The following is a 22,040-nucleotide window of genomic DNA, read 5'->3' as shown; positions in this document are numbered from 1 at the left end:
TTTACTATAGTTTCAGCATGTAATAGTCTAGTAGTTTTGTGTGACTCATTGTAACATATGACATGTTGGAAAAACATGTAGAAGAAAGATGTGATCTCCCCATCCCTTTGTTATAAATCACTGATGTTAGTGATGACAAAGATCATCCAACTCATCTCCCTGCCAACACAGGAAATGTATAAGGCTTTGGTTATGTGCAGCATATGTTTGACAAGAGTTGGAGTTACGTAAAAGCATATTTTTTTCATTTAAATATGCACATAACCAGCCTTGCTCTTATTTTAGTTTTGAAGGGAGTTTAGTGTTTGTGAAAGGTGCCATCTTGAAAGCCTAGAACAGTGAAATCCTCTGTTTATGCACAGAAGAGATGCAGCATGGGCAGTAGCAGGGCGAGCTTCCGTCCCTTTGCCCTGCCAGTGGGCCTCAGCCCTGACATCTCTAGACACGCAAAGACTTAGGTCAAATCAGTCCTCAAAAAGCTCTGCTGAGACTGACAAAAGAGAAGCCAGCTATTGCCAACTGTGAGGGTCATTGTTGTGATGTGTACTCTTCTCCACAAAGAATTGGACTAAGACCACCATTAAATCATGTTGCATAGTCCATGAACAGTCATCAGATACTGATGATGATGACTACTGATCACAAGTGACCTGAGCTGAATGCGAACTGGTGATGAGCAGAGAAGCATTTATGAAGGATTTATGATGACTCCTCTCAAATAGTATCACATGATATTAGTTGGCAGAATTGCCCACCCATGCCTCCACATGCCAGTGGCTCCATTTCTTCAGAATCTGGTTCTGCAACCATTAGTTACTGACAGTAACCTTTACTCATATAGCTGCAGTGATCCTACACATGGGAATAAGCAAGTACTTCTCTATGTGAATAAGAGTCACCAAATTGGGCTCTTATATATTAATATACAGATGTCCACATCACATTTGGTGTCTTTCTTATTATCATTCTTCTTATTTATATCAATCCATACGTGGGTTCTGTAGATATACAGAAAGACAAGGTCCCTGCCCGAAGAGCTAATGGTCTAACTGACGCCTGATCTACTCTTGAAATTAGTCCCAGTTGCAGCCGTTGGTTCATTTACACTGCACTGCTATAAACTCCAGTCATACACAAGGAAAGTTGCTATTTTCACTGGCGGAGCTTAACCTGAGTTGAACCCAGGGTAAGCGCAACCAGTTTCAAACATGACTGTCCTGATCTACACTAGAGGTTTACACTGTTGCAGCTGCACTGGTGGTGGAAATTGGGCCTAATTCCAAGTGTAGACCAGGCCATAGACAGGCATCAGAGATATTGAATGAAGGTGTGGGTGGATGGGAGGAGTTAAATAATGGGTTGAGAGAAAAGGGAGAGGGAGGAAAAGCTCTTTGGAAGGATTTTTTGTTTAACCCTCTGAACTTAGCTACATTAAAACAATGTGCCCTGGAGTAAATGTATCAGTGTAGTTACACCAGTGTGCAGACCCCGAATGTTAGCCATGCTGCAAAGTAGGGATTACCCCAGATTAAGTTACACCAGTGAATCCCTCACTTTGTGCTGCTCAGACTGTCTCCATTGTGGTTTGTCCCAGTATCACTACATTAAGGCAGGTTTGCACAAGTGTAGCTGCATCAAAGTAGGCAGTGTAGTTGTAGCCGTGTTGGTCCCAGAATATTAGAGGGACAAGGTGGGTGAGATAATATCTTTGATTGGACCAACTTCTGTTTGTGAGAGAGACAAGCTTTCAAGCCACACAGAGCTCTTCTTCAGGTCTGGGAAAGGTCCCAGTGTCACAGCAAAATGCCGGATGGAACAGATTGTTAGCATAACTAGTTAGCAAATAATGAAAGGGACGGTTCAAGGTAGAGTGGTCTGTTAACAACTCTGCAGCATAGGACAAAAAGAAGGGATTAGTGGGATACAGATTGTTGTGAGAAATCATAAATCCAGTGCTTCTGTTCAGTCCATGATTTTTAGTTTCAAAGGCCTTGTCTACGCTACACAGTTTTGTCAACAAAAGTCAGCTTTTGTCAGCAAAACAGTGGAGGTGTAAACACTGAAATGCTCCTCCCACCGATGTAACCCTTGCTATGCTGACATAATAAAACCACCTCAATGAGAGGTGTAGGGCTTATGTTGGTGTAGTTAGGGCCACACTGCATTCCTTACATTGGCTGTTGGTTATTGTTTTTGTCAATTTCACGGCTCTGCTGAAGCTGTGAAATTCACAAGAAAGCCAGCTAGAGCCCAGCTGTCCCCACTTCCCTGGAGAACTGGCCGGTTGGACCCCGCTCCTGCTGGGATCCGGAGCGAGAACCCTGGGTGGCTGGATCCCGTTCCCAACTGGGAACAAGGAGGCAAGAAGCCCTGGGTGGCTTCCCCACCTCCTCAGCTCCTGGCTGGGAAGGTGGCTATCTTGTGAATTTCACATCTCTGGAGCCGTGAAATTGACAAGGCTACCTTGCTCCCCGCAGGAAGTGGGTGGGTGTCTGAGAAGCTGGGGCAGCTGCACTCTGCTCCCTGGGGGCAAGAAGCCCTGGGAGGCTTCTCCCCCACTTCTCATTCCTGGTGGGGAATGGGGAGGTGAGAAGCCTAGGCGGCTTCCCCCACTCCTGGCGGGGAACAGGGAGGCAAGAAGCCCCAGGTGACTTCCGTCCCCCACTGCCACCCTGGTGTGGAATGGAGAGCTGGGGGGCGGGGGTCAGTCCACCGGGAGCTTGTGGGGCAGCCAGGCTCCTGGTAGGGAGCTGAGAAACCAGGCTCGTAGCTCCCCACACGACCCCTCTTAGGCTGGTGGAAATGCTCCTGGTGAGGATGCACACCACCAACCCCATGAGGGTAGTGTGGCCATCAGCCACTGCAGTAATTAATGTGGTGGCTGTAAGTCTACCTAACATAGGTCGACTTATCTTTGTAGTGTAGATGTAGCCTAGCAGAGTAATGAAGTGGAGCTTCAATTCATTTCTGGCTTATTACAATAACCTGCAACCCACTAACCCCTCTTTTTGTCCTATGACTGCAGAGGTGTTAACAGGTCGCTCTATCTTAAAACAGTCCCTTACAACATGTGCTTACTATTTATGCTAAAGAAACTGGTCCACCTTACATTTTGCTGTGGTGCTGGGAGTACCTTTCCCAGACCTGACGACAACTCTTGGCTTGTCTACGCTACCACTTACTTCGTTATAACTTACGTTGTTCACGGGTGTGAATAATCCATATCCCTGAACAATATAAGTTACACCAACCTAAGTACCAGTACAGACAGCGCTATGTCAGCGGGAGAGCTTCTCCAGCTGACATAACGACCGTTTCTCATGGAGGTGGAGTAATTAAGTTGATGGGTGAGCTCTCCTGTCAGCTTAAAGCGTCTTCATCAGATGTGCTACTCTCTCCCACCATCCAAAGTTGGTCCCATAAGAGATATTACCTCACCTACTTTGCCTCTTTAATGTAGGCAAGGCCTTTGGGAAGAAGCCAGTCACAGCAGTTTTGTTTTTCTCTTGCTCCTCTTTTTCTGCTTCCTAAATAGACTATAAAGTTGGTCAAATGGGACGGACATTCCCCCCATCAAACTGTGTCCTGCATCTTGCAGGAGAACAGGCTGGAGTGGGAACTGGACGTGCTTTCTTCTCTAGAACAATAAGCTATCGATGAACAGAGATGCGAAGGACTGAGTGGTTACAGAGACTGAATTATGCTCTTGCCCGTAGGCACACTCATTTCTGGAATGGCACGCTGGTGATGAGTGAGCAGCCCCTGCCCATGCAATAGTGTTTTTGCTGAGATAGGGCTCAAGTTTCCAGGGCTATAAATATGGAATATTTCATGAGAGCTGCCATCTCTTTTTACAATTGCCTTGTGATGGGGAAGATTTTGCTTGTTTGAGCAGGATTATCCTTTTCATGTCTTTCCCACCCTCTTTTTATACCTCTGTCATCATACACCAGCCAAACTTCAGGATGCAGAATATTGATTTAATGCAAATTAGATGGGGAAAAAGCCAGACGGGGTCAATTTTTTGTCTGTGAGATGAAAATAATATCCCCTGAGCGCTCATCTGGTAAGAAGACAGCAGAAGTGGCTAACATTAATATACCTGAATGTTTTAGTGTAAACTAATGTAAAATACAGAAAAAACTCTGGAATCCTGGATTGTCATCGATAAGGAATGGAAACCTAAAGAGAATAAGCAAATGGCCCTCAGATATTTCCAAGTTCCTAACCAACTGCTGATTTTTTCTTAGCTGCAAAGTTCCTGAATTCTCCTTTCTGCTCAGTAGAACTAGAGAAGATAAGTATTCAGTCGGCTGGAGCAAGAAGCCAGCAGGAGTTCAGAAGTGTACTCTAATAAGAGTCTTCCTAAGGGTGACTGCATTGAATACTTTGCTAAGATTTGATTTTCTGTGGGTTTAGTTGTCTTTGCACTGGGACAGCTATTTTTTCCTCCTCCTCTTTTTGCGAGTGGTAAATGATTGTAGACAAATAGTTGTCATTTCACATCTGGGACTCCTACTTTACTAAACACTAGCTCCTAAGTTAAATTAGTACTTTGATCTGAAAGCCAGTTTTCTATTATTTGCCATGGTTAGCAGAGTGTATCACAAATGTGATAAACTCTGCTCAATCAACCAGAGCATTGATTTTTACTTTTAATTTTATGTTACTTAACAGCTCATTCACCAAAGTTAAACTTGTCTGCCTCAGACTGGAGCTTTGAACTTCATTAATGTGCATTTTTAGGATTAGTTTATTTCTTTCATTGGGAGCTTTAATGGTTTAACCTTTCACTCTAGGAATCTGTTTAACAAATGGAAAATAATTAAAAAGTGGATGCAGAAAGGCCACTGCACTGTCAAAAGATATTGGATAGCTGTTGTTCATGAACAAAACAGTTGTCTCCCAAGACACCATTAGAGCTAAAGAAAGCTCTGTATTAAAAATCTTGGACTTGTTTGAATAGATATTTTCTGTGATATTCTGTGCCAGGGAAGGCTGACGTGTTGAGTAGGTGATGGCTTGCTGTAGGAGGCTGTTGAGACAATTTTTGGAGGCACCAAACCACATAAACTTGGAGAGAAACAGGAGACCATTCAGCTCCCATTTGGTGGCCCTCAACAATGAATTCCTTTGAATTTCTAACCCTCAGTTCACATTCACATGTCAGTTTGAAGGGCCCAGAAATTACTACAGCCCAAGAAATGACTGAAGTGTCCTGCACAGCTGGGACTGTGGGGGTTGGTGGAGAGGTTAGTCAAGAAAAACAAAACAAAAATAAACCAGGAAAATACTGCTGTGAGACTATGTTCCCCTCCACTGGAAACCATCTTCATTTCCTTGGTGGCCTTCGTTATTTAAAAAGGACCTAATCTTCTGGCCATAAACCTTTTTAAAGCTCTCCAAGCCAGTGGCAAGTAGGTAAGTGGATTTTTCAAGCTTTGTTAGGCTTACATGAAACATACAAGATGCAACAGAGGGTGAATTTTATTTACTTTGCTTGCTTGCTTGTGTTCGTTCAAGGCTTGGAAAGCTATCACTGGAAGGCACTTGCATTGTACATTTTATCAGATGGTGGTCCTCCAGAACAGAGAAAGGCACAGCCTAATATTCTCTGGCTTAATTATAATTGGAATGAGAGTTTTGTTATCTTAAAGCAGGTTGAGAGACTGTCTTCAGCCTGATGTTCTGTTCTAAACTGAATGGAACGCTGTGAGATAATTCCTGTGGGCGGATTGGCCATTGTACAGAATGTTGGATCCCTTGGATGTACCATTTTGAAGTGATCCATATGCCTTTGGTGTTTTGTTCAATTTCCATTTTCACTTGTAACAGCCAAAAGATTAAGACACAGGCATTTCCCTGGGATTAATGACATGCTGGGCTGAATGGTTGTATTCAGCCCATCTGGTCATTAATCCCCAGAAAAGGCCCTATGGCTCAGTCCTGCAGTTGTCCTGCCATTATGCTCCATAGATAGTCTGATCATGGTATCCCCAGTGATTCTAAAGTAATCAACAAAAGCCCATTTACTCACTCAGTTTATAATTTATTACATTTTCAGTAAGGAACATAGCACAAAAATCCTTCCAAAGTGCTGTTGAAATAGTCCTAAATGACAGCTGAAAATCTCTCCGGAGATGTACAATATTTGCAGAGCACTGTGGGATTTATCTAGTAAACGTAATTACTGTTTTAGTTGATCTAATTTAGCATTAAGGAAACAGAAGCATCTTGCTAGCAAAATTCCAAAAAAACAATGCCCTCAAAATCTGCTCTGTCTCTGTAGGAAATGTTTTGATTAGTGGAGAAATTAATGCACCAGTGATCAATTATTTTGTTCTTAAATAAGCATCCAGGGCTTGATTTTGCAACCATTCGAGCGAGTGAAGAGCTCTCGCTGACTTCAGTGGTGCAGAATTGGGCCTCCTGTATTTATTGTAGCGAACGCAAGGAGACTCCCACTTCCTCCTCCTCCTCCCCCCACCCCCCCGAGATCCTTTAATATCCATTTTACAGTATTCTGAGCTAAGAATAGATTTTAGTACATACACCATGGTAACATTGTCATATGGAGTTTCACTCGAAAGATTAAATGCCATGGAAAAGCTACACAAGGCAGTGGAGAACAGTAAATTCAGGAGGAGAGACTAACTTTGTGCAAAGGTAGCAGATAGATCAAGGAGGAAGATAGGGGAGGAGGCTGTGATACTGTTTTTCGGTGCCCCTCCTTCATCCTCTGGTCAGTTTGCTTTCTCAATTAGCTTGACCACAGTGTTTACTTTAGATGCAAATATATGTTCATTGTCCTTCGCTTGTAATCAAGCCATGCTATTTTCTCATCCGTCTGTCAGCTTGATCCATGTGGGCAGGTAAATCCACATTCCTTTGTCTAGGGCAGGCTTGTTTCTCAGCTGCGTTCAAAATGTATTTCCAGTCCACATACACAACTCTATATACACAACCCCTACATGCATCCCACAGTGATATTTGTGACCAGCATGTCACCAGTTTTTATATGCTACCTTACAAGACATTGTTTGGCTAGATATCCTGACAGCAGTGTGTTCGGTGCGCCCTTGTCAGTTGGCATACAGGGGCTCTTAAGGTCACAGAAGCCTTAGACTCTGTCAGGAGAGAATGTCTTTAGATTCTTGGTATAAGAGCATTGTTGCTTTTTACATTCTGGGGGGTTAAAGAACATCACATATGCAAAAAGAAAGCTCTCTCTTATTATGTACGTTACGGTAGTATCCAGAAAATTGGGTCCCTGTGTTGCTAGGTTCTGCACAGACACACAGTAAGAGACCGTCCCTGTCCTAACAGCTTATGATATAAGGCCCAGATTCAGGGAAGGATCTTTATTCAGGAAAGAATTGAAGTACGCACTTACGCTCAGAAGAACTGCATTTTTTTTCAAAAACATTTTGGCTGTAATAATCAGGAATATGATTTCCTTGCATAACCCATTAAAGTAGTTAATTAGATAAAGAGTTTACTGAGGGAGCTTAAAGGGTTACTGGCCTTTTGATACTAGATTTTGAATCCATGGATGTTTTCTCAGCAAATACATTGTTAACTGGAAGATTAATTTTTTTAAATCCATTTTAAGCCCACTCCCTTCTCTGCTCACCCTCTTCCCCTCCCCCCACACACATACTGTCCCAGCTGTCAGTGACGGGCCATTGGGCAATGTAAAATTGACAGGGAGCTCTGAAAAACGAATGGGTGAGAGTTTAGAGATTGGGAATGCAAAAGGGATTATTACTATTTATAATGTCTGTTCTGGTATTCTGAGGGCCAACAGACTGGCAGCCACAGGGTGGGGGAAATGGGTATAATGTATAAGCACAGCGAACAGAGTGATGGTTTGCAAATGCCATGTTAGTGCCACCATTTTGGTCCTTTTTGGTGTGTGTTTTGTTGTTGTTGTTGTTTAAAACCTTTTCGGTGGGGGCTTAGTGAGGAGGGGATTAGCTGGATGGGAAAACCGACAAAAAGGTCAAGTTTAGCTTTGTAAAAGGAGGCTGTTAATCCTGACCATAATGTTGCAGTAGCCATTAAATAGCAGTTTCACATGGGAACCTGTAACCTCCCCTTAAGTTGTGTAACACAAGTTGATGACGGTTGGAGTCAGGACTCAAGTGCACAGGCCAGATTAGACCATGTGGCCTTGGGTTTCATTTCTTGATGATTTACTGTGCAGATTTTGCTGCTCTGAAGTCAGGTAGAAACAACAGAAAAAAATTATGTGTATAAACAACTGAGATTTCCTCCCTTTGTCTCCTCCCACTGCCAGCTTCGTAACTGCTTTCTGCCCCAATGGTTGGGGCAGGCTCTCCTTTTTCCTGTGTACTAAGCCCTCTTCCTTTTTCTCCATCAATATCCTGTTTAGAACCCACTTTTTTGGGGTGATCTCCTTACATGGAGCTCATTGCCAATTCCTCTATGAGTGTGGGGTTGTGAAGTGCTCTCCCCAGCTTCATGTTTGGTTTGCCTGTATTACGGCCCAGTACTGCTCACTCTTACTACTGGGCACTGTCCTGTTAATGTCAATGGGAGAATAAAGAAAAGGAGGATTTGTGGCACCTTAGAGACTAACAAATTTATTTGAGCATAAGCTTTCGTGAGCTACAGCTCACTTCATCGGATAGTAAGCACTGCCTCTGGCAGAAGTGTTAAAAGCATCAAACCCTTAAATCGCCAATTGTTTGGGGGTGGGGAACTTTTCCTGTGTTTTGCCTAATGTCGTGTACACGTGTGGTGATCTGTGTTGTAATGATGTTCTCCCGAGATGAAGTTGTCAATTAATACCGAAATTATAAAGAATAATTGGCCCAAAGCTGCTCTGTCACGCTGGAGTAAATCCAGAGTCAACCCATTGACTTCAGTGAAGTTATTGCAGGTTTTCTCTGGTGTGACCGAGAGCAGAATTGGACATAATAATAGGACCCAAGTTGCATTTCTTTACTTTTGCACTTGCTGAGTTGGCTGGCAATAAAGACAGTGCTGCATATTTTTTTCACAGCCTCATTCTATTGCATTTTAAAAAAAATTGCCTCTTTCCCAAGAAGTCTTTGATTTTGTTAGTCTTTTCTTGCATGCGTAAATCTCTTGTGAGAAAATCCTGGAACATACTTTTTTTTCTGGGGGTTATTTTGCAGAATGCAGGAAAGTTATTTTTCCTGAAGTTCTGCCATTGGCTGATCCTTCATGAAAGTTGACCACGGACTTGTGAGGTTCCAGAGCACAGTTACAGGCAGGCTTGTTGAATTGCCTTTGCAGGGATTTCCTGATCTCAAATAAAAACAGCTCTTTCTCTTTTCTGTTTGAACAAACAAACAAAAGTCTTCCTCCTGCCTTATCCCATCCCCACTTGCTATGTGTGCGTGTCTCTCTCTTGTCAGTGTAGCTGATATGTGGTGTTGTAGCCATATCGGTCCCAGGATATTAGAGACACAAGGTGGGTAGGTAATATCTTTTATTGGACCAACTTCTGTTGGTGAGAGAGACAAGCTTGCAGTTCTGAGTGTAACCACATATCAAAACAAAATGCAGTTCTTCTGAGGGTAAGCCCATACTCCAGATATTTCCTGAATAAAGATACCCATACGGAGCCATGCTTGTCTCTCTCACCAACAGAAGCTGGTCCAGTAAAAGATATTACCTCACCTACCTTGTCTCTGTCATTCAGGGAGATGGATTAGCTCTGCTGGACTGTCTCCACTAGGGGGCTGTACCAGCATAGGCATTTGTAGATAAGCTCCTTTTGTAGAGGCAGTTATACCAGTGTAAGGTGCTTTATCCTGGTATCGTTTATTTCGCGTTAGTTGAACCAGAATACCGATATGCCTGTGTCTACACTGGGGGAGGGGAGAGGCTTCCACTTTAACTATGCCGGTGTAGCTAAAACAGCAAAACTTTTAAGTGTGACAAGGCATTTGTAATAAGTGTTCACGCTGACCCAGATCAGGCATTTCTTGTAGACTTACGCCCATTGTCTTCAGTGGGAGTTCTAATTCTGCTCCCACTTACACCAGTATAAATTAGAAGTGACTCCACTGAAGTCGATAGCATTGGACTGGAATAAAATCAGTTTAAGAAAATAATTTGGTCCATTTGATCATGTTTATAGATGAAATAAATGGTGGTGGAAATCCCATGTTGGTAAAGGGTTTGATTTGATGTAACATATACACCAGGAGGAGCAGGGTGGTGGCATGAAAAACAGATGGGGGGGAGGGGTTAGCTTAAACACAATTTTTGTCACAATCACCACCGCTTAAATCATTTCTGAACTGGGCCCACTAGATGTGCAAGGGAAACAGGAGTGGGTCGAGATGTCTGAAGTGCTTGGTCACACTTCAGAGCGGGGGTTTCTCTCTGCTGCTGGAACACTCAGTGTGGAGTTGAGTGATATGAAGACTACCACTCAGGAACTAAAAAGAGGTTCTTAAGTGGAATGCACAAAAGAGAGCAGGACCAGGAGAGAGGAGGGTAATGAATGTGTAGGCACTGGGGCTGTCAAAACTGTGACTTGAGCAAGGAAAAGGAAATTCTGCACTAGCAGGTCATCTTGATAAATAAGCCCTTCTAAAAGTGTATTTAAAAGGTGGAAAACTGGCATCTGTAGACAGCTAGTATCTATCAAATGTCTCTAAAGCAGATAACTTGGTACTGTTGTACTTTTCCTATCTGATCACTGATAGCAAGAAAATTATTTTCCAGGAAAGGGGATGTAAATGTTTCCGTCCACACTCTCGTGCCACTTTCAGTATGGCTGGTCATTAACTTTAAGAGTCCTCCTCCTGCCTGCCTGCTAATGGATCTAACTTGTGCTAAAGTTTACTTGGGGTTGCATAGACACATCAACCACCCCTCAGTCTGCAGTAGTGAGCTTTAATGCATGTTGTCTTAACAAAACTTTTCAGATGACAAGATCTGTCCTGGTTCAGATGCCACAAGCATCAGTGCATGATGGTGACATCACACGGAACCAAGTGTCCCTTTCTGTTGAAAGGGAAATGGTCAAAAGCATGCACACCCCACATCTGCTGGAAAGTAATTAAGGAATGTTGGGCCAGGACCTGAGCTCTCACTCACTGTGCGGCTCCCATTGTGCCCAAGAGGATGGAGAGTTGGAGTGGGGATTCTCCTGTGCAGGGGGAATCCCCAGGTGGCATAAAGATAACGTAGATGGTTCTCTGCCCTTCACTCCTGGGCTCCAACCCCCTGACATAGCAAGGACTGGGAGTTGCAAACTCGGACCTTGTCCTGGTGTATGACTTGGTCAAGTCACTTGGTCAAAACCCGCCTTTGCCATGATGCCTACCAAAAAATTGACAGCAGTTAGGCAGCTGGTGAGCCATGAGCACTGCCTGTTATGTTGACCAGTATTGTCTCATTGTTTTCTTGCACTCCCCTGTTGGTGTGTCTGTGGTCTCATGTCTTATACTGTAAACTCTGGGTTAAAGAGTATCTTTTTGTTCTGTGTCTTTTTGAACAGTGTCTAGCACAATGGGGGTCCTGGTGCAGGACTATGACTCCTAGGCACTATGACAATACAAATAAATAATAATAACTTGGGGTGGGATTTTCAAAAGTGCCTAAGTGACTTAGAAACACAAGCCCTATTGAAAGTGGAGCAAGTGCTCCCAAGTCACTTAGGTACTTTGTAAAATCCCACCATTAATCTCTGTGCCTCAGTTCTTTTATACAGTGAGGATAATCATAGTTACCATAGGAATCTCATGAGGCTTACTCAGTTCATATTTGTGAAGCACCTTGAGATCTCCAGATGGAAGGTCCTATCAGAGTGCTGAGGGTTTATTACTGTTGATATTATTGACCAATTGCATTACATCAAAAGGGTAAGTACTTTTGATATATGAACATTTAATTTAATTCATTTTTTTTCTGGGGTATTTTTGTGTAGGTCCTGAGGGAGTCTAATAAATTGGCTGAAATGGAAGAACCTCCTTTGTTGCCAGGAGAAACCATTAAAGACATGGGTATGTGAGCATGGCTCTAATTGCTTTTTTTTTTTATTGATTAGACCGAATTTCCATAATCCCTAGTATGTGTTGAATGGATTCATTGTCACCCACAGGCATGGGCAAGGCTAACTAACTACAGTCTGCCTAGTAGTCAAATTTGTCCTGCAAGTCGGTGTCTAGACCTGTCTGTGTTTCCTTTTACTGAGACAACTGGAAAGTTTGCAATCTTAGGGTTCTTGGGTTTGATTTTGTTCTGGCTTTTTTCATTCAGGCTCTTTGATGTGATTGAGCACAGTAGGTTTGCTGGTGAATTCCATGGAATGAAATTCTAACCAAACCTCGCATGCTTTGATTTGTCTTGGGGGTTCTAAAATGGGACATCTCATAAATAACAGCATGGATAGTTGACTTGCCATGCTGGTCTTTTCCCTTGCCTCGTTCCCTTCCCCTAAAAAATGACCTTATGCAGTCTTGGAAGAATAGATCGTTGCTGAAAAGCTCATGTCCTTCCCCAAAAAACTCCAAACGTTCAGTAATAATCAGTGGCTGGAGACTGACATTTAAACCAGCGTGTCCCCCATGGGTGCATGTTATTTCTCACGTGGGTAGTTGTTAAATATCTTCAGCTATTGAGGGGTTGCAGACATTTCCGAGGAACTCTAAGGACAACTCCTCCGATTTCTTGGCTGAGTAGACATGCTCTGGAGAGCTGCTAGGGAGCCATTTAAATATAGAGTCACTAGTATTTGTATCTGTTTGTAAAAGATACTGCAGAGTATATAGGTACTAAAAACAAAATACAGAAAGATGGCATGTGCTAAAGGTTATAATAGGGAATTACAGAATTTTCAAACCAATCTACAGGATTCCATAGCTGAGATACCTTTTTCCATTCAGTGCTATTGAGTTTGAGTCCTTTCTGTAGACCCCTATAGGTTTCATTCCTATTCCATTGTATAGGAGTTTTTCATAGGGGTAGATTTTATTTACTTTTGAAAATGTTTTTTGCCCCATAAATGGTTTAGATTCGTTTCACTATTTTAGAAACTCTACCGAGATGCTTTTTTTCCTCCCTATTATTTGGTTTCAAATATTTCCTCTTTTTTTGTAAAATGCCTTTGGGATCTGTAGTTGAAAAACACTCTGTAAGAACTAAGTATTTATTATTTTAATTAGAACTGGCCAAAAGTATTCAAAATTTGCAAATTTAACAAAATGGTTGATCGGAGTTTCAGTGAGACAACAGGTTGCAATTTTCAACAATTTTTTCCCACAAAAATTTCTCTGCTCCCTCGTTTACTCCAACCCCCGCCTCCACCCTCTCCAAGAACCCTCAAGTAACCAATCAGGACTTTGTCTTGCCCAGGGGCGGGCAAACTTTTTGGCCTGAGGGCCCCATCGGGTTTCCAAAATTGTATGGAGGACCAGTTAGGGGAGACTGTGTCTCCCCAAACAGCCAGGCATGGCCCAGCCCCCGCCTCCTATCAGACCCCCCTGATGGCTCCCTCGGGACTCCTGCCCAATCCAACCCCCCCCGCTCCCTGTCCCCTGACCACTCCCGGACTCCCCACCCCTGACTGACCCCTGCTGCCCCATCCAATCCCCCCTCTCATTCCTGACTGCCTCTCCCCTACCCCTGCCCCATCCAACCCCCCTGTTCCCCACTCTCTGACCACCCTGACCCCTGTCCACACCGCCGACCCCTGACCACAGCCCCCGAACTCTCCTGCCCTCTACCCAACCCCCACGCCTCCCTTACCGCGCTGCCTGGAACACCGGTGACTGGTGGCGCTGCAGCCTCTGCGCCCAGAGCACCGAGTCAGGCCGTGGCTCTGCAACTGCGCTGCCCGGCCGCCCACAGCGTTGTGCTGGCAGTGTGGCACACTGAGGCTGCGGGGGAGGGGGAACAGCGGGGGAGGGGCCGGGGGCAAGCCTCCTGGGCCAGGAGCTCAGGGGCCGGGCAGGAGGGTCCCGCGGGCCGGATGTTTGGCCCGCGGGCCATAGTTTACCCACCTCTGGTCTAGCCTCTCCGTATAGGAACTTATCAATGTAATTTCTGACTTGGCTTAAGGGGTCAGTAATGAGCAACACAAACTGCTTCAGACCACACCCCTGTCCTGCCCCATCGACCTTTGAGCTGAATGCACTTATTCCACCCGGCATCCAACACTGGCACCCTGGGGAACCCAGTGATCCCCACGTGGCAGCCACGCTCTGTCGCCAGACTGCCAGGCAAGCTCTCCCACTGACTTCACTGGGAGTCACATGCCGTGACAAATGGGTCCAGTAGGGTTTTGAAGCTGGAGTTTCTAAAGGAGGTCTGTTCTTTGCAAACTGCTTGGATTTGGCAGCTGTAGTCAATAAGCCTTTTCTGAAAAGATTGTTTGTGCCTCTGATGGTGAGGGAGTGCTGGTACCTCTCATTGCAGAGTGCTGCAAGCCAGTGCCGTTGCACAGAGCCTGCAGAGTGTTTTAGTGACACGAGATGTAGCGTGGCACTGACTGAAGGTGGGGGGGGCGGGTAAAAAGCCACTTGACTGTTGGCATTTTTAACTGACATGAAACAGAAGGGTTGCTACGGGAAGTGTTCCCAGTAGAGAGCCAGCAGCACCTCTTGCCTAGAATGAATGAGAAGCATTGACCGCCTTTTCAGAAGGGGACTGTTTTGAGTCATCATCACTCAAACCAAAAAATAATCGTGTGTAGCAGATTGACTTTATTGCTGAATTAAAGATTAAAATCATTGGCAGTTGGCAAATAAACTCCTTCAGTCAGATCCACAGCTGGGTAAATTGAAGCCAATGGAGCTATGATGATTTGTACCAATCAAATGCAGAAGTTCACTGTCTCAGAGTTAATTGAAGGATCAGGACCTACGCATGCGAAAAGCAGCCGTGGGAAAAGTGGCTTCTTGCATTTATGACGATATCTGAATTGGTATCACAGCACTGACCAGGATCAATGTTTAGTTTCATGCTGATTTTTACACAACATTAGCTATTTGCCCTTCAGGGCAGTGATGGTCTCTTTTCTATGTTTGTGTCATTCCAACACAACAGGGGCCCCAGTCCTGATTAGGGTGTTTAATAAACTTTAATAGTTTAATAAAGTTTTTAAAGTTTTTAAAGTTTTTAAACTTTAATAAACTTTAATCGTAATCTTTTTTTTTTTTATGAATCAACTGTGTAACCATATGTAACTTCTGGTTTCTTCTCTTTGTGAACTGTTTTATTTTGTCCCGCACCCCCCTTCTTTTTTCTAGTTATAGAATTTACAACACATTTCATCCATCTCATCATATGCACCTATACAAAGATCAAAGGATTGATATTTTTTTTGCATGCTAGTAATAAAACAAATGTCTCTTAAAATTGCAAAGTTGTTCCACAATGTTTCAGTGTTAGTGTGGTGCATGATTTTTGCAAAAACTTAGAGACTCTTTTTCCTTTGCAAACTTCTACCTTATTTCTTGATAAGTATTGACTAGACAGTGATATTGAAAGCAATGTGTGTAGCCTAGAGATGTGCTTACATGGTGGTATTTGTATGCAGGTTCAGTTTCATACCAGAGCACAAATAGTCTTTACTTTGAACCCTTATTTTATAACTGTAATGGAAATTGCACTCATAAATCTGGGCAGGATTGTGTAACCCTTGATCATACCTGGGAGCACTTGCTCATACAAGGAGTGCCATTGATTTCAGTGGGACTGCCCAAGTGAGTAAAAGTCGCAAAACTGTAAATGTAAGTTACTACTATTAGGTTTTTGCTCCCATAGATTCACCTTAAACTTGCACTAGCTGCTTTTCTCTTTCTTTCACTTATTAGCCAAAGATGTGACTTACATCTGCCCATTCACTGGAGCTGTAAGAGGAACCCTGACTGTTACAAACTACAGACTATATTTCAAAAGCATGGAAAGGGTAAGCTTTGTAACCATTTGATTCCTTTGTCTTCTGTATGTTCTGAAGCGCTGGACCCGCCATTATGACTGTAAAAATAGCGGTTATATGTTTTGGTGGTTGGTTTATTTGTTTTTTCCTTTTAAACTAACAAATTTCAACTGTCTCCAGGACCCACCGTTTGTCCTAGATGCTTCTTTAGGTGTGATCAACAGAGTGGAGAAAATTGGGGGTGCTTCCAGCCGTGGTGAGAATTCGTATGGGCTGGAGATTGTCTGCAAGGTAAGTGGTCCTGGGGAGAAGATTTCGAAGTGAGCTGTAGCTCACGAAAGCTTATGCTCAAATAAATTGGTTAGTCTTTAAGGTGCCACTAGTACTCCTTTTCTTTTTGTGAATACAGACTAACACGGCTGCTACTCTGAAACCCTTTTTAGAGGTGGTGTCCCGCTGCCTGGTATGAGACACAGCTAAGAGTGCCAAGCTCAGATTGCCAGAAAACAGGGCTTGTTCCCCAAACTGGTGGTACACTCTATAATAAAATTTCAGCAAGCCAGTGACAAATGTATGCTTCCAAAATACTATACTAGTTATTATGGAGCCACAGACAGTTCCCTTCAGGCCCTCTAGCCCCTTATGCACCACCAAGACTAACCAGACTTCTGTGATAAATGATTATTAAAACCAGAAATCACATGTTTGGTTCATCTAGTTCCAAAGAACCAGACACCCACCCCAGGTCAAAATATACTTCAGATCTTATCCAAAAACCACATTGGTAGCCAATCCTTTAGTAAACTAAAGGTTTATTAATACAAAAAAAGGGAAGAGAGTTATTAAATGGTTAAAGTACATCATATACATCACAGTTATTTCAGAGTTTGTAGACCAAGATAATAGCAGTGATGTTAAATCTGCTAGCTTGCAATAAGTCTCTCTGCATCACCCAAAAGATTGGGAGGCCTCAGTCCATTGTTCAAAGCTTCCCTTTGTTAGAAATCATAATCCAGAGATGTGGAGCAGGGAAGAGGCAAAGAGGTGGTGTCACAGTCTCCATTTATATCCTCTTCTAGGACATTCGAAACTTACGGTTTGCTCATAAACCTGAGGGACGAACTAGGCGATCCATATTTGAGAACTTAATGAAATACGCTTTTCCAGTATCCAATAATTTGGTAGGTATTTCTCCTGCTGTTACCAGAAGATGCAGATTGTTGGTGCACAACTTTGTTCAGATAATGCACTATTTTTATGGGGCGATTTTATTTGTGAGAGGAGAAATGCTGATATTAAATCCTTTCTGGGTATGTCTACACTGTGCCAGCTGACTTGGGCTAAGGGGCTCAGGCTAAGAGGGTGTTTAATTGCAGTGTAGACGTTTGGGCTTGGGCTGCAGCCAGAGCTCTGGGACCCTCCCATCTCTCAGGGTCCTAGAACCTGAACATCTACAGTGCAGTTCAACAGCCCCTTAGCCCGAGTCAGTTGGCACAGGCCTGCCGCAGGTTTTTAATTGCAGTGTAGGCGTACCCTATGTGGACAAAATGCTGCTTAGATCGAGGTCTTCTGGAATTCTAGGTGTGTTGAAACGACAGGCGGTCTGGTTTAGTGATTAAAGCCCAAGAGCAGGAGTCCCGAGATTGGATTCTGTTCCTGTATCTGTCACAGACTTCCAAGATGATCTTGGGCAAGTCACTTTTTTGTCTCATTTTCCCATTTCTAAAATAATAATAAATTGCTTACTCCCCAGGAGTGCTGAGACTTTATTAATTAATATCTGTAAAGCAGTGCGATGTTAAATGGAAAGTATTCTTTAAGTGTAAATTATTATTATTATTTATTAATAGTTATTAAATGCCCGTACGGCCTCAAAGCCTGCTCTACTAAAGTCAATGGGAGTCTTTTCATTGATTTCATGGCAGTTAGAGCAGCAGTTTGTCACATTTTACATGAAATTGTTTGAGCAAATTTCATAAATTCCCCAATCCTGCAACTTTGTGTGCATGTTCATTCTGTGCCTGCATTGTGGAGACCCACTGATGTGAGCATCAGTGAGAGAACTCCCCTGTGCCACACTTGAGTGGGACCTACTTATTTCAGCGGGGCTCTGTGCAGACAGATTGCTGCGTCCACTTGCAAGAAGTTGCAGGATCATGCCATATTTTGTAACTGAAATATAGTATATTCTTCATGTGTAAAGGAAATGCAACTCCTCTGTGTCACTGTACAATTATTTGAGAAGCCTGGGTGGGGACTTTTCTCACTGATGCTCACATGCTTGTAATGGAGCAAAATGTTCAGGATACAAAGAAATCTGTCAGAGGTTCACAGTCAATATTTGGCTGACTACTCTCGCATCTGCAGAACAGCTGGTCCGTTCAAGGATGTGATGACCATGCAGTTGTTGCTTTAGTAAAGGATGCACTTCTACATAATGTGTGAGAGGAGCCTTCTTGCCACACAAGTCATTTTCTTTTAATAATAAACACCTTTTGTCCCTGTGATGTAGGAGGTAATAGATCAGTGTGATAATGAACATGGAGGAATGTACATTGGTGTGTTAATTACACTGTAGAGCAGGCGTGTCAATTACTTTACAAAGGCTTGAAGAAAAGTAGTGTAGTAGAAACAAAAGAAGAGTCACCGGTTATTATCTGAGATGTCAGATAACATGGAAAATGAACTTTGAGTATTTAATGGTAAATGTTCTTTCTCTCAGCCCCTTTTTGCATTTGAATACAGAGAGGTTTTCCCTGAAAATGGCTGGAAGGTGTATGACCCTATTTTGGAGTACAGAAGACAGGTAGGTGCTCGTTTCACATCCTTGCTCCTGTACGTTATTCTCTGGAAGGTAAGGTCTTGGCTGGAATAGAATTACTGATGGTGTGTAAGGAGGAAGAACCCAACCCAGAAGTGTCTGCAGGGTCAGGGCAGTGGTCAGCATATTTCAGTAACTGACAGCAGAGGTCCAGCCCCACAGGCAGTAACAACACCTTAAACATTAGTGTAAAGGGGACTCAGGTTGCTGCTATTTTCCTGATAACGTGGTAAAAACACCTGTGGCCCCTGTCTACACTGTCGGCTACAGAGGTGCTGGCAGCTGCTGAAATGAGTGCTAATTTTGCTAGTATAGGCACAAGCCCATTGAACTTTCTAGGGTATGTCTACGCTTAAACCACGACCATGGTTCTCCCATCACTGTAGTTCATGCACCTGCCTGAGAGGCAGTTGTTAGGTCGATGGAAGAATTCTTCTCTCAGGCTAGCACTATTTACACCAGGGGTAAGAGGGTTTTTCACACCCCAAGAGATACAGCTATACTAATGTAAGTTTTCAGTGTAGACCAGCCCCTATTTAATGATGGGTGTTACGGTTTTTCCATCATGCTTTAATTAGTTTTAATCCTTTTTCTAGACATTTACAGTTTCCTAAGGGTTTTTTCTTTTTAAATAAAAAAATGTTTCAAGTAGGAAGTTGGAAGGAGAAAATCCATATAAATGTTGTAATATATACTGTACATTGTCTTGGGGGCTATTTTAAGGGATCAGCCTAGGCAGGGTAAGGTACAAATGTCCGTAGCCTGGAACAAAGGTTTGGAGTGTATCCAGACTGGCCTTTACAAAGGTGTTAACTACTTTGAGTTACTTGGCAATAGTTAACTTGAGGTAACGAACTCTAGGGGTATGTCTACACTGCAATAAAAGACCCATGGTGTGGCCATACTGGCCTGGGTCAGCTGACTTGGGATTGCGGGGCTTGGGCTGCCAGGCTATAAAATTGCAGTATAGACATTCAGGGTGCAGGGTGTGGGAACCCTACCAACTTCTTTCTAGTGTAAATACTGCCTAGGATTATGTCTTCTCTGCAAGAAAAGTGGGTTATTTGCATTGAGATAGCTCTCTCAATGTAAAATCAGAGGGGAGACAACGCACAGGTATATATCTAGTTGAGATCAACCATCTTTCTTCCCCCTCCCCACCCCATCCCTCAAGCCTAGGGTTTACCTTGACTAGTTACATTAAGGTAAAAATTACAAAGCCTTGTCTCCTCTAGGATGTTACGTCGAGTTAGTTATCTCAGTGTAAAAACACACCTGGGTTTTGCAGTGAAGACAAGACATGATCTGAATTCTGACTGTGATGGAAGGTTTGCTTAGGTCCTGAATCATGAGGGTATTTGTCCCTTGCCAAACTTTGGGGTATTTCGATCTATTTATTTATTGCTGTTTGTAACGCTGGATGTTCTCATTGTCTGGGTCTGTATAAGTAAGTGTCTGATCCTTGTTTTGAATCTTTACTTGAATCTTATTGAATGCATCGGATAATGTGTAAATAATATGATATTCTTGTTAAAATAATAACTGTCCATTAATAAATCAGTATTGTGTTCCTGGCATGGTACTGGGATTTGTGCATACTGTAACAAAACTGGGATAATATAGCAAATTCGATAATGAGATTACCTGTCTGTGACCATATGAAGTGTGAACAGAAATCACAGAGGCAAAATGTATGTGTTATCTAGAGAACCTCTGGAATGGATTTAAAAAAAATTCTGGGAGAGCTGGTCTTGGCACAAGCAGTGCATTGATTCTACAGGGACCCCATGGTCTTGCATCTTAATTGGCATCTCACGGACCAAGTGGATCTTTTCCCTCTGGATGCGGGAGTAGAGGGCAACAAGTAGAAGCCAGCTGTCAGGCATTCAGAAAACGCCTGACTTCTGGAGGAGGATAGGGTTGCCAATGCCAGATGTGTTTGAAACCATGGATGTGATGTGATCTCTTCAAATTTGTATAAATGATCTAGAGGAGATGGCTACAATAGAGATCCTGGAGATGGGGAAGGATCTGCTAAGTGAACCCCAAACTACTCTGTAAATGTCCCTGAGAAAAGAGAGAAAGGTGTAACTTATTAAAAATTATCAGTCACATAAAACGACGGAGAATAATAAACAACGTGTAGAGAACAAAAGGACCTCAGAGAGGCTTGGGTCTGAGTTGGTAATTGAGATCATATGTGGCAAATTAAATTTCAAACTGAAATCGCTCCCTGATTTTTATTACACGCTGACTGGCAAAATATGAAACAGAACTGCCAAATGAGTAAAATTCCGCTAAGCCCAAAAGGCTTCTAGATGACTTGGGAATAACGTAAAGCTTTCAAGTTTCAAACAAGGTGGGGAGCAATTGGAAAATCTTACAAGGGCTCGAAATGTGTGATGTTTCCCCAAGGAAGGTGTGCTGGAGTGATATTATGCTCTGGTTAGATACGTGGTGGAACCACAGCATGCAGGTTTCAGAACAAACAAATAGGAAAAGATACTTGAAGCGGTGCTGTAGAGGGAAGAGCATCAATGCTTGCCCAGAAGCAGAAAGGTAGAGAAAGAGAACAGATTTTTAAAAGGGAACATTTCCTAGGAAGGGAAAACAGGAATTGATCGGAAAAACGATTCAAAATCAGGCTTAGTATAGAATCTTCCCTCAATTAGACTCTGATTCAGTAAAGCAGTTAAGCACGTGCTTAACTTTAAGCATGAGACTAGTGGTTTGGGTTTCAGTGGAAAGTACTTATGCTTAACTTAAAGCACATGTGCTTTATGGGATTGTGGCCTTCACACCCCGTCTGATTCAATGCCCGCACTTTCACCATGTGACCAGCAGGGGGGCGTGATTCAGGTGAATAAAGGTCCAGATGCTGCATGTTTAGATGATGTGAATGTAAGTAACAAGAGATTAAAGAATAGCATGAGTCAATACTATGAGGCAGATAGCGTCTGGCCTCTGAATGGAGGGGGCATAAGTTGCTTTCCTCCCTGTGCCCTCATGCAGGGACTCTGCACAGATGCGGCTCTTGATGCTCCTGAGTTCAGGGACTGCAAGTGGTGTGAGCCTACCTGGAGAAGATAAACCGTCTCCCTTCCAGACATCTATACCTCTCTGTATGTCAGCTTGTCTCCCTGTCAAATCTCATTGACCTGCTCCCTGCGTCAGGGAGTGTCACTTTAAATCTTGCTCAGTCCTTTAATCACCTCCCTTCACAGGAATCCAGTCCCTTTGTAACTGTTTATAGCCCTTTGATCTGCTAATGCCCCACTTTAGGAAAACAAGGCATGTAGCTAGACAGAGACAGGAGGTAGGAAGGGTCCT

At 43.2% G+C, this 22,040-nt stretch overlaps 1 protein-coding gene across 5 annotated transcripts in view; it reads left to right on the top strand.

Annotated features, from left to right (window-relative positions):
- The window catches only part of MTMR2 (myotubularin related protein 2), an 82,716-nt gene that overhangs the window by 43,139 nt on the left and 17,537 nt on the right, over window positions 1–22,040 (top strand). For all 5 annotated transcript variants that reach the window (XM_037889778.2, XM_037889788.2, XM_043529234.1 and 2 more), the window contains 5 exons: window positions 11,936–12,011; window positions 15,825–15,919; window positions 16,070–16,180; window positions 16,969–17,070; window positions 18,612–18,695. In XM_037889778.2, coding sequence (XP_037745706.1) covers window positions 11,936–12,011; window positions 15,825–15,919; window positions 16,070–16,180; window positions 16,969–17,070; window positions 18,612–18,695 — 468 coding nt within the window. The remainder of the gene's footprint in view (window positions 1–11,935; window positions 12,012–15,824; window positions 15,920–16,069; window positions 16,181–16,968; window positions 17,071–18,611; window positions 18,696–22,040) is intronic.

This window comes from Chelonia mydas, chromosome 1, assembly GCF_015237465.2.
Source record: "Chelonia mydas isolate rCheMyd1 chromosome 1, rCheMyd1.pri.v2, whole genome shotgun sequence".
NCBI classification, from domain to species: Eukaryota; Metazoa; Chordata; order Testudines; family Cheloniidae; genus Chelonia; species Chelonia mydas.
Note: the sequence above shows the minus strand (reverse complement) of the source record. Positions and strands in the feature narration are given on the sequence as shown.